This window comes from Montipora foliosa, chromosome 4, assembly GCF_036669935.1.
Source record: "Montipora foliosa isolate CH-2021 chromosome 4, ASM3666993v2, whole genome shotgun sequence".
Taxonomy (NCBI): Eukaryota; Metazoa; Cnidaria; class Anthozoa; order Scleractinia; family Acroporidae; genus Montipora; species Montipora foliosa.
This window is the reverse complement of record NC_090872.1, coordinates 1848088-1860812: the sequence shown is the minus strand read 5'-3', so window position 1 is coordinate 1860812 and position 12725 is coordinate 1848088. Positions and strand designations below refer to the sequence as shown.

Genomic DNA, 12725 nt, shown 5'->3' with positions numbered 1-12725 from the left:
GCTAACATGAATGCACCAATTAGAAACGCTTTTGATTGTTCTTCACGAAAACCAATGAGAAGACACTTTGTTTCAGGGTTCCCCAAAGCTCTTGTCTCCCTCAGTCAAGAGAACAGCTCTAGGGTCGATATCGGTGCGCCGAAGTAAATTCCGACTTCCAAACCTAATGCGTATGCACAAAACAGAAGAATGTGCTTGAGATCTACCCTTCTCCAATCGTATCAGAGTTCGCTAATTTTTCGATCTGGGCAACAGACTTCCTATTACCCCGCTCTGCAAAGGGAGTGGCACACAAAAGCAGGAAGCCCAAGTCACGGACCACAGGTAGGATGATATGCTGGCATATCCTGACCAATTTGACATCACTTTGACTCAAACGGTAAGTTTGTCTGTAAAACGTCAGGGAGTAAGCCGGAATCACCTATAACGAAGCTAACTTTTGGCTACAAACAGGATTAAATCTCTCAATGATGATATGAAAAAAATTGCACTAAATTAATTTAACAAGTAAAACGTGCGTGCCTATTGCCAGAACGTTGGGGAAGAGTTTCTTCTCCCTTCTTTCCCCATGATTGCAGCCAGCATCTTAGCTCTGCATTGGCCAATAATTCCCAAAATTGTTGGATGTTGCATGTTGTGTCCGTTGCACACCCTGTTTCATGTCGTTGCATGTTGTTGCGCGAAGTTCGAAACTAGTGAATCTTTGGAGCCAACAACTCCCAACATTTCTTTTGTTCCGTGATTGCCGAAGCGTAGCGCAACAATGTTGGCTCCGTTTGCAAAGCTCTTCTTTGTTGGGACCACGTATGCGCATTACATGTGGTCTCCATGGAGATAGCAACGCATTAAAATGTTGAAAACAAGATGGCAGCCGAATTGTGTAAGTTTACAAAGTCTTATGGGTCATATCCTTCCCATAATACATTGCACGTGGTTGATGTGTCCGATTGCACAGAACTGACAACAACATCCAACAACTACCAACAATGTTGGGAGTTGTTGCGCCGTTTCAACGGGGCTTTAGTCGTAGCTATGTTTTCCGAAAGAGGCAACCCGACTTTCCATGCATAGTACCGGCAGAAATTGTCCCAAGAATATAAATGAATAGATGGTTTTCAATCACGTGATGAGACGGCCATGTCGGTGCACAAAATAATAGCAAATTATGGCTCATGTTTTGCATTACAATAGAGTTTTTTCTCTATTGTTCTGTGCACCAACATGGCTGCTGTGACGTCATGTGAAAACCATCTGTGGAGTAAACTGGAGGCAACCATTGTTATTAAAGTGGTATTATGATAAAAAAAATCACTTCCTTTTTCCTTCAGATTTTGAAAGTGTTTGTGTAACTCCTGAATGGCAAAATCTTGAGCTTTGATTTTTATCCAAAGGCTATTTACTTTGAGCATAAGTTTTGGATTTCATGGTCCGCCATTTCTCACGCTCAAAACTGACTGATTTGACCTCAGAGGGTTGGATCTAGGGAAAGTGACGTCATTTACTCACAAGCTTAAAATTTCTGCGCGTAAACGCAGCTTATTACATACGAAAAACACGACTTTAAAAGTCTGAGAGCTCGAAATTCCCGTGCTGCATCATAATTCAGCTGATGAGTCTTTGATGTCATTTTCTCCTCGATCCAGCTCTCTCAAGATCTCAAAGTTGGTAATGGACATCGCCGGAGACCCAGGGGCAGTCAGTCGAGGCGGGACGAGAATCGGGACTGGGGTAAAGCTTTCAAGTAAGCTTTTCTCGCCTTACTTGAAAACTTTACGCCAGTCCCGATTCTCGTCCCGTCTCGACTGACTGCCCCTTGGTCTCCCAGGATGGTAATGGCGGACCATTATATTAAATAGGAAAATTCCAGTTAAAATAAACAGTTTTCCTTTTCAAATCTTAAGTTGGGTCACCTATTATTCAGTTATCATAGTTTTGAAATCCAAAGAAAAAGAAGAATTCATTTTTTGGTCATAGTACCACTTTAAAAGGGCGGGTTTAGAAGGGCTTGTTGCTTGCTGTTTTGAAATTATCGTTTTGCTTGTGGAAACCATAAAATTATCGCCACTTGAAATGAAAATGACGAAACAAGACAAAAGTTTGATCAAATCACCTTCAAATAATTATATAAAAAAGAAAAACACAAATGAGAACTCAGTAATCATGGGTATACCACAATAATTTATTTCGTTAACCATTACTTTTTACAGTTGCATAAATAAAGTAAAGCATCATCATTTACTATGACGTAACATTACATCGTGACGGTAAAATGTAAATTTAAATAAAAGTATACTCTTTGTCTTAATGACATTTTCTGCTCTACAGAAAGGCGGCAGTGTACAACAAATACGCTTTTGCTTCAGCAAATCACGAAGATAAAGCCGCCACGAAACGCAAATGATATATTTGGAGTCTGCGAACAGGAAATCCGAGATGTAACACACGAGATGGCTCTCTATTCGTTTGCCCCACATTTTGCGGGACGGAGAGCTTGCTCGCTGTCCAAAAAAACTTTGATCAAAAGTCGAAAGCTTCAGTTAACGACTCGCCAAGTTGAAAATAATTTCTGTCCAATTAAATGACAACTAAGGAGTCATAAAGCAATGGTTGTAGCCAATGACACAATTCAACTAAGTTGATGTCTTAATTCCTTCGCAGATTATCATCGATTTGGACTTATAACGAAAAATAAAAAGTTCTAAACTGAGATATTTTCTGTCAGCGGCGTGGCTTCTTTACTGTATGTCAGCCCCAAAGAGTTGGCTTGGGTATCTTCTTTTCCTGGACAGGCCATTACTGAACAACACAAACCGAGTATGTTTCCTGGGGTTTCTGCCGCTTTCGTTGGCTTTAACCCTCTTTAGTTTTCCACCTTGCTTGAATGCAATGAAATATTTGCCATTTTTAAAAGTATAAAAGTCCTTCTGGAGTTGATAAGTGAAAATGGATTTCTCCTCGTCTGGTTCAGCCTAAAAGAGTGTTATTGAGAATTAGTAATATATAGATTTAGCCAAGCCTAAAAGCGGAGCTCCCTGGTTATTTATTCTTACTGCCTTTAGAATTATCCACGTTTTGACGTTTCCGGTTGCTGCTTTAATAATTAAATCACTTTCTTTGCTTTCTTCTATAGAAAAATTCATTGCCTAGCTAGTGAATTCCACGGTACATTTTACGCTTAAAACCGATATCGCATGAATCACGAAGCGATGAGTACGATGTCGGTTTTGCGAGTGAACTTTACTTTGGAATTCACCAGTTTTGCAATGAATTTTTCTTGAACCGCATGAGTTTTAAATTAAAAACAAGCACACCCTCAGCGAGCGAATCGAAAAGTCCACTGTCAATAGCCAGCAAATAGGAATCGTGCGAAAAAAACTTTGTCAGTTCAAGGCCGCGATATGGTCACGTGATACTGGTCAGCGGGTGCCTTGTTTTGACAGGTATATGGATGTCTAATATCAAAGATGTATGCTGTAAACTAGTATGATACTGGTCACATTGGCATACATAGAGGGGTGGACGTAGGTACGTACGGACGATCGATGACGTCATGGCTACAAAACCAAAATTTCTCGTATCGATGGGTTACCATATTTTCTTAATTATGGTGCTCGGCGCGCTCAGAGCTAGGCTATAATATTCCGCGCTGGGTATTGTTATTCATGAAATGTAAATAAGGTACGGGGAATCGCTCCAAAAAGAAACCCGGTTTCCTCCCGGGGGGGGGGGGGGGGGGGAGGGCGGGTCCCTAGACCTAAACTAAACGGCGGCCTAGAGTAGAGTGTAGGGGGTGGGCCCAACGTGGCCTTTTAGGGCCTCTTTACACGAGCCCGGGTTGGACACCGACCCGGGTCAGTTAAGCGTCGAATATTACGTTTACATGAGCCCGAGCTGGGTGAGGGTTGGGTCATTCTCGGCTGACCCGGGTCAGTTCCCTTTTGCTGGGTTGAAAGGGCTAGTGACTACTTGTCAGTGAGGAAAATGGCGACGAACTATGCAATCATAACAATCATCAATTTGTGTTAATCAGCCATTTTGGTACAGGCTGCGCATGGGCGAGAACGCTGAACCGCGAAAAAAGTGATGTTCAAACAATCCCGGGTCAGATACGCCAGTGTTTACATGAAGAAATTTCAACCCTTCTAGCCGGGTCAACCCGAGTCTTGAGAAGGGTTACCCGGCAAGGGGGGCTGACCCGGTTTGACTACTGTTTTCATGTAAACACTTCTAAACATTTGACTGCAAAAGGGTTACCCGCCGCGGTGATTCAACCCGGGGTAAAAAACAACCCGGGCTCGTGTAAAGAGGCCCTTATATTCATCATTTGCAAATCCCTAGAGCATTATATTAATATATGCAAACGACTTTCCATATTATAATTACATTGGTGATTTATAAAAATGCTCTGAGCTGATTGGTTGCACTTGAGGTGATTATTACGCGATAATCACCTAAGCGGTTTTTTCAAAATGGCCGCAAGCGGTTTTGTCGAGGGAAAAGACGAAGAAATTGATTGGTTTAAAGAAAATGCATAATTTGATTCACCTCAGACTCGGTGATAGTCTTGATAGATTTGCAAAGAAGCCCAAAAAAAATCCAGGATTGAAAGTTGAAAAGACATATTGCAACCCAGTGACCAGGCCAAACACTCGCTGTAAGTGATAAGCGGCTATTTGATAAAAAAGTTCTTCGCTTGGCTTGTGTCGCATTTGTGGGGTGACAAAAGGGCGTTGTTCTTTTCACTGCGAGTAGTACTATACACTCATCTTAGGCGCTTTTGGCCTACGGAAATGGAGTGTTCTGATTGCTTGAATTCAAATTGAACTTAAAATGCGTAGATTTAAATTGATGCATACATCTACGCAATCACTCGCTAAGAAACAATTTGGAAAGATCGATTTCCAAACTTCATGTTAAAGATAAACACTTTAAAAAAAGGGCTTAGGTCTAATCATTGTTGAGTAGTGATATCCTCTACAAGACGCTTATAAACATGAAATTGTAAGGTTAGTGTAGTTGTCAAGTGATAGGAAGCCAGAAGCACTGCTTTCAAACCGATTCATGGGTAATTCTTTTTGTACCTTGCTCGTTTACAGCAAGTCCTGGGGAACAGTGCTCTAAATTAACTATAATCACAATTTTGGAGGAAATTGCGTTTTAACGATAATCGTAAATTCAAAGAGAAGGTTATGTTGGGATTTTCTGTGCATTTGTTAGTTTCAGGGATTCCTGGGGAATAGAGAGAATCCGTGTGCGTTACTCGCAGTAGAATACACACCTTACTGACGAGTGTCCCATTCGTTTCCATGACGAGATACCGCTGGCTCACAACACCTTGGAGACGTACCATGCACTTTCCAACTATTTCGATATTCAGTTTGGCTGACACAAGGAAAAGAGATAAAAAAATCAATATCGATAAAAGGAAAATTAACAGCATTAACAACAGTAAAGAAGTAAGATTCCCCGATTTGGCTATGAGCCAAAAGGTAGTTTGCATTCAACTGTTGTACCCCAACTTCTTGCTTAAGAAGAGCATAACAGAGCTGCTATTGTAAAACATACATGATTCTCCACTAGGAAACGGATGATAGAATTTCACGACCATGTGAAGCCTAACACAAGTGCATAAAGTACGTGAGGAAGTTGTTCGGTTCGCCGAACCACAGAATGGTCCAGGCCCTATATTCATGAGAAGCCCCTCGATTTAATTGATGCTTTATTGTCATGCGTATTTTATGAGAACAAGAACTTCCAAGTACTCAACACTTGACACTGGAAATTTAAAAGCCCTCCTCAGCGAATTAAAGAAATCAAATTTAATCTTCTTGATTGAGCATTTTCGAGAATAACTAAAATTCATTGAAATAGCAACCTCCAGTTAATTTCGCATGCCGGGCCGGATCTTGAGCATCATGAGCCCTGTCATTCGCTTCCGTGATGATTTTTCGTGCCCTAGTCTAAAGTTAAACTTGCTTTTTCAGATCCAATATACTTGACTACCAATCTCCTTCGTCAAAAAAGTTCAATACAAAAAGATAACCTGAATTTATCACCCAAGTGTATCTAAGCTTCCACAGAACAAGTAAATAACAACTACTTTTTCTCAGGTTTACTGCGAAGGGATCCGGCTCGTAGTAGCTTCATTCTTCAGGGACAATTTTCCGTAGCGATAAGAATTGTGAGAGAACTGGCCGAACTGGACAACGCCTGAATGAAGAGGGGCCAGGAACGCAAAAGGCAACTGAGACAAATGACTGAATATGGATTTTCTTACAATAAATGGGTTTACTCTCAATTCTGCCGCTCAAAGATGCATTCTGTGCAAGTATTAAAAGCGACAGTTAGTAGGTTTCAACATTCAGTAGTTGGTAAGAACTTCGTTCAAGAACTGAAACTGTGACGTGGAAATGAGCCAATCACATTTATTACAAAAAGGTTTGGTGTGCAGATATACTAACACTGCTTGACTGAAAAGCATGACAGAGGCTCAACTCTTAAAAGTAAGCGTTTAACTTAAAGTAACATCATGCAGTAACAACACTTGACCAATATGCGCATTTTTCGACAAGCTACTCAACGGATCCGTTTAGGATATTTATTTCAGGCAGTTATTTTTCTCATCATCTTTATTTATCTCTGCTACTAATTAGTAGCAATGTTTTAATTGTTGCTGAGTGCGTGCAAGTGCAAGATGTTACGAGGAAAGCGATTCTCGAAAACGTAGAGTCTTGGTCAGTGATCGACTAAAAAACAAAAAAAACAAAAAAAAAAAAAACGGTATTCAAAACAACTTAATGCCGCCTGACTTAAGAGGAGGCCGACACTTAAGTTAAGGAAACATAAAATACCAAGATTCTTCCTCATCACATAATCCAATTAACGGGTGTGCTTCATTTGCTGTACATTAAAAAATGTTCAATGATTTTTCAACCAAGGATACCGGTATTCTACATATTCACTTTATTGACTTGCGTCAGTTACAGAGTCCATGACACGTTATAATTGTTTATGCATATGTGACATTAACACAAGTGAAGAGAAGAGAACGGACACTTGGGACATGACAAAAAAAGACTAATTGAAGATCGTCTAAAGACGTCATGATTAATTACTCAACTCTTTCCCAAATAACCCCCCAAACTGTGTTTTATTTTCTTTTAGTGAAAGCAACACCTTTCCTATACGAGTTTAAAAATAAAGCTATCACAAAGGAGTGCGATTGACTACGTAAAAGCTGCCTAAGGGATCATCTCCTTGCAGTTCTATCTTATAACGTTTCTTTGCTTCTCAATGGGGGAATAAACAACACACGCTGGGTGCCTTACCTAGTCTTCTATCCCTGGTTGCTCTCCTTTTCTTCGTTGAAACCATGAGATCCGCGTAGAATCATAATAAATATTGAAGACCGTGACTACAGCCGGCAAAAGAAGCGCAACCAAAGCCAAAAAACAAATACAAAGCACTTCCTAATAACCATGTTTATGAGATTTATTTCAGCCCACGTAATCGAGGAATATAACGTTGAAGCCCCTAGTTTAATAAACTTGATCTTCTTCATCTCTTTTGGCTTTTTAACCTTTAAATTTAAAATTGCGCGCTTTACGCCGGCCCATGAAGAACTGAATAATTATTGCACGCAACATGTTGCAAAGCTTTTGCATTGGAGAAGATCAGTGACTTAGAAAGAATTAAAGAGACCGTTCTATCAGTAGAAATGCTGGAGAACAATGAAGGAAAATGAAAACGCTTACCGTATGGACCGAACGTCAAAGTTCCGTTTATGCTGCCGTCTGGCAAGATCTGCAAAAGCATCATAGCTCGCCTTGACCATAGGTAGAAACTTGGCAGTATGAAACTCGGGGGCAATATCGGCGGACTAGAACCCTCGCAAATTTCTGATCTCACTGCAGATTTCAGCAGGTTTGCTGGATTTGAAGACTTAGAATGTAATGGATTTGATCGTGCATTTTCCTTATAATCTTGTCTCTTTGCTGAGAAACCGAGTGATAGGCTTGACAGCAGGAACGTGATAGCAATAATCCGAGTGGAGTACCAGGTGCCGATGTGGAGCATCTTTGGACAGCTTGGGACGAAATCTGAAGCAAATGGGACAAGTTTACTCACTGAAGCCTTGTTTTATGCAGGTTGCTGACGGAAACCAATATCAAAGGTATGCAAGTTTGCTAATAACAATCATGTGAAATAAAAACGTATTGATATTAGATTCAAACAAAGTCAAATAAATACCAAGCGAATGGATAAAATACTGCAATCGCTAACTTACCCAAGACTTGACAAGGAAGTAAGCCGGTGAAAGAAGCAATGGCCAGTCTTAACTCGGAAAGAGTTTTGAAATGCTTGCGTTTGTGCAGGCGAAACTGGGCGTTAGTTATCAGACGTGTTTAATTCTTCAGCTATAATATGCATTTACAGCCACTTATCTGTGTACAGTGCTGGAAAAATCACTTGACAGCTCGATGTGCGAATTGAACGTTCAACCTCTGTGTTGTTTGCGGAAGAAAATGTTTGTTCTACAAATAATTGCCCAGTTCACGTTCGCGACCTCATCAAACCCTCGGTGGATTTCTCTGCTGTTCCGCTCTGGGTATCACTTATATCTTGTACAAGTGACTTGATGAGAGATACGCGACAAGAGTTTGAAAACCGCAGCAGGAAATGTTTCCGGCGTTTTCTTTGCTTTAAGTCAATGAGATTGGCTTGTGCTACGAGGCGTATAGCGAACACGTTTGTATTGATCATAGCAATTCTTTTACAATAGAGCGTGGTATGAAGAATACAAATTGACACCTTGCAGATCGCATTCAGCTCCAGCTTAAGCTATAAAAAGGCGGAGAATGTCTCGATAATGACTGCACACAGGAAGTTACAGCTGAAAAGCACGAGAAAGTTATCACAAAAAAGTAACGTGTAAACATAACAATTGGGTAATAAGTAGGCGGGGAAATGAAGAGGCGACACAATGCTTGGTGTCAGTTTATCCACAAAGAACTGCTTTCAGTTTGCTAAGGCAAAAAAACCCCGCTAAATCACGACAAGAGCGCAAATAACCGCGAACATAACGCGCCAGTGAATGAATTTCAAGTCCTGCGTAGATTATTGTTGTATAACAGAGTTCCGGATGAATCGACTTAAGTACGTGCCTGGGAAAGCAACAAACACGTGAGAAGGCTCTGCTACATTGTTCAAAATTAAATCATCCGTGGCCAAAAGAACTAGAAATTCCAAAGTCCCTCGTACAATGAATCGTATATAATTTACGACTTAAGGTGGAAACGATTCATTCATCCAAAGGGCGGAGAACTCTTAACAGCTAATAAAGTAATAAAACGTATTCATTACTCCAACAAAAAAACTTCGTAAGAGCTCCAAAAACAATTTACACCATGTCAAAGGGAGAATTGTGCATTGTTCGCACCAACTGATGCATAAAAGTTAAATTGCAGTGCATTTATTGAAAGCACGCTACCTCATGCATGGAACTTTTAGAAGAAAAGAAACGAAAGTAAAAATGCAGAATCAACACGAATGTTAAGCAGAGCATACAAATAATACATATCACGATTTGAAAATCACTTTTAAACGGCTTTAAATATTCAAAATGGTCTCTCTCTCTTTGGTTTGTCGTGTTTATCCGTGATGCACTCCAACTGGAGATCAACGAGCCCACGAATTTACTGATTAGCGGAGTTACCAGTCCAAGATGCTTGGGCATGGAATTACCTGGAATGTTCCAAACTGGTGTTCTCTGTATCGATTGAAACTCATTTCTTTTCGATTCCCGATGTCCCTTTTTTGAATATTCTCCTTGTGACCATCAAAACCAGAAGTTGAATTTCACATGTTGTAAATTGAAAACAAACAGATTTACAACAAAAAGGCTGAACCATAAATGGAGGACTAACAGACAATGTGATTGGACTAAACAAGCTATAGCTTCAATAATGAATCAGGGCCAAACAAGTCGAGCTCTATCAAGGAATATTGAATCTCTGTAGAAATGAATAACAACTCAGTGTTTAACAGTCCAAAAACGCGGTACTGGTAGTTTCAATTCGCCCTATAAAATCCAGAACGTAACTTATTTGCTCATTAAAACGCGTTCAGTATCAAACAAGACCGCGAACTGTAGCGCGTATTAGTCTCATGAACATCCACGATGTCAGTTCAATTCGATCGACTTCTTGTTTACATGACATGATCTTGGTAATGGTATTGAAAAACTAATTAAAATTTACCCGTAGGTTGAAATGACAGAATGAGAGATTGAGATTGCGGTCTTCATACAAGATGTGATTTATGTAAAATCTCGTTAATCACTTCAGTGTGATGAGAAAAAAATGGAAAGAATGCAATTACAGAGAAATAATAAAGATGGACTTCCGAGATGACAAAGTAATTCACGGAACGTGGGAAATAAACGTCGTAAATCTTGCCCAAACATACCCCAAAGCCTAGTGATAAAAATAAATATTTCAATTCTTTCCGACCGGGGTACCCGCAATATAACGGTCATAGACTTTCTCCCCGCTGTTAAAGTAAACCCCGCGGAACTGAGAGTATATGTAAAACGGTTGTCGGATGACTCTTGGTGTGATTCATTGGCTACATAATCCTATTATGGCAGTTCATTTTTGTCTCGACATTTCCTTTCGAACAGTTATGGATCAAATGTTGTCATCAACCACGGAAGAAATCAATTTCAACCACGCATTGGTAGATTATTGTTTTGCCAGGTGAAGGTCGGTGACCGACTTATTCCTGTGTGATATCAAGTTACGGAATGACGAAAATTCGAGCTTCGAGTAAGAAATGATCTGAAAACTGTCTAATATATAGCCTCATTTTCCCAAAACAAGCTGTATCGAAATGGCATTTTACTTGTAACAAATAGTTAAGTTAGGCGTAAACTGCCATGAAATAAAAGTCGAGAAGTCTCTGGCCGGGCTAAAACAGCAACGCCATTGATAACTGAAACAGATCACCCTTTATAACACTTTAAGAACACGAACTTTTGAAAATTTCAGTCTTCGTAGTGTAGAAGGATAATTTATGACCAGAACCTGCAGTTCAATGGCTTCGCCCCCACGAGTCTCCTGCAGCTCAGTGGAAGAAAATTCGAACTTGTAATCGGAAGGAGGTAGGTTCGACTTAGATATCTGTTCGTGTCTACTACTCCCGAATCACCATTGATGAATACAACCCTCCCGGACAACCCTTAACAAGGTAAATCTTTTAAAATGCTGGTTTATGGAGGGTTAGGAAAAAGAGCAGAGGAAAAACAAAAATTGGCAAAAATAGAGTTCATGCGACATACGCCAATTGCACAGATTTTGGAGTGGGAGAAGAAGCCCAAGAGATCAGCCATCAGCCCACCGGACGTAATCCGTAGGAAATTGAATGGCGAGAGTAATAATTTGAATAAGCCTTAATTCAAGGAAATGTTTCATCTAAATAAACCCACTGTTAAGAGAACAACTTTACCAGGACTACAAACTTTAAGTTGTATCATGAATTTCATTTTAAAATATATCACCGGTAGTTTTGAATCACCCTGGTCTTCCACAAAATGATAATTGTGAGTCTAAGAGCTACTTACAAAAACAAGTTATTCCAGAGATGCAGCTAATCAGATGCAAGCTCAACTAATTTCGATAAACACCACAAAGTGTCTTTGGAAGGCTAAACGCTATCTGCCAGTTTGCAACAAAACGAAGAGTTAGGGTGGGTAACATTTCTGCAGATAAGTAATTGAGAAAATTGAAGAGAAGGGAAAGAGGGCAGTTCGTTTATTACACAATCTGCATCTCATTATCCTGTATTTCTGGGAATAGCTTTAAAGGAGAAGAGGAGGTAGTCAATTCGCAACTTCAGGGGCACCTAACGATAATCTTCGGTGAAATATGTGTTCGAGAGAGTCAATCTGTTCTAAGAATTTCGGTTCTACGTTGACAGCTATAGATTTCTTTGCTAAAACATCACCTAAAAGACTCGAAGGGGTATTTTTTAGAAATTTTTGGCACTTAAAAAGGTCATGTACCAGTTTCGGATGAGCAAATGGTTCGGTTGGAAGTTCTTAGAAGGTACCATTCAGCTACCAACTTCTAAAATGAAGACATCATTCCCTACAAATTTCGGCGTTAGGACCAGGAGCCTAGAAATGTCTTTCAAAGGCTTTTGGCTGAATATGCTCGTTGGGTGCCCTTGAAACTTAGGGGCTCCACAGCCGGAAGAGGCAATTTGTCATCGATATCGTTTTAGTTGTCGACAACAAAAAATTATCGATGACAAAACATTGCGTGTGTGAATCAACGACTACACTTCAAATAGCGAAAATCAAGCCGTCGACAACAAAGTAGTCTTCCCTTTTCAAAAGAAAACTACTCCATTTGATGACAGACGCGGCCGTTTTGTTATCGGCAACTCCCTTTCTGCCGCCTGAGTGTGTTATCGAATACTTAGCCTATGATTTCGTAGCGACACAAACTCATTTTAAAGTCGGCGGTTCTTCATTTATTGTCTCTCTTTGCTTTGGCTCCCGCAAAACATACTAAACTATGTAGAAACGCATTTCCTATAAACACTAACAGTTGTCAATTCAATAAAGCTGTCGACGGGAAATAGTCGTCCGCTATCAACTTGCCTCGTCTGTGGACGCTCTGAGGGAAACTACTTTGTTGTCGACGGCTTGATTAACTTGATTC

The 12725-nt window shown here is 40.2% G+C and overlaps 1 protein-coding gene across 2 annotated transcripts; it reads right to left on the bottom strand.

The window, feature by feature from the left end:
- Positions 1-2158: 2158 nt before the first annotated feature.
- On the bottom strand, positions 2159-8718 carry LOC137999500 (fibroblast growth factor 2-like). Of its 2 annotated transcripts, none has more exons than XM_068845276.1 (4): positions 8288-8718; positions 7755-8099; positions 5279-5382; positions 2159-2969 (listed from the first exon to the last, which is right to left on the bottom strand). In XM_068845276.1, exons 2-4 carry the CDS (start codon positions 8074-8076, stop codon positions 2736-2738), a joined length of 660 nt encoding a protein of 219 aa, XP_068701377.1. In that variant the 5' UTR covers positions 8077-8099; positions 8288-8718; the 3' UTR covers positions 2159-2735. The 2 variants fall into 2 exon arrangements, with proteins under 2 accessions (XP_068701377.1, XP_068701378.1); XM_068845277.1 differs by having other exon boundaries at positions 7755-8186; positions 8288-8593.
- Positions 8719-12725: the final 4007 nt, after the last annotated feature.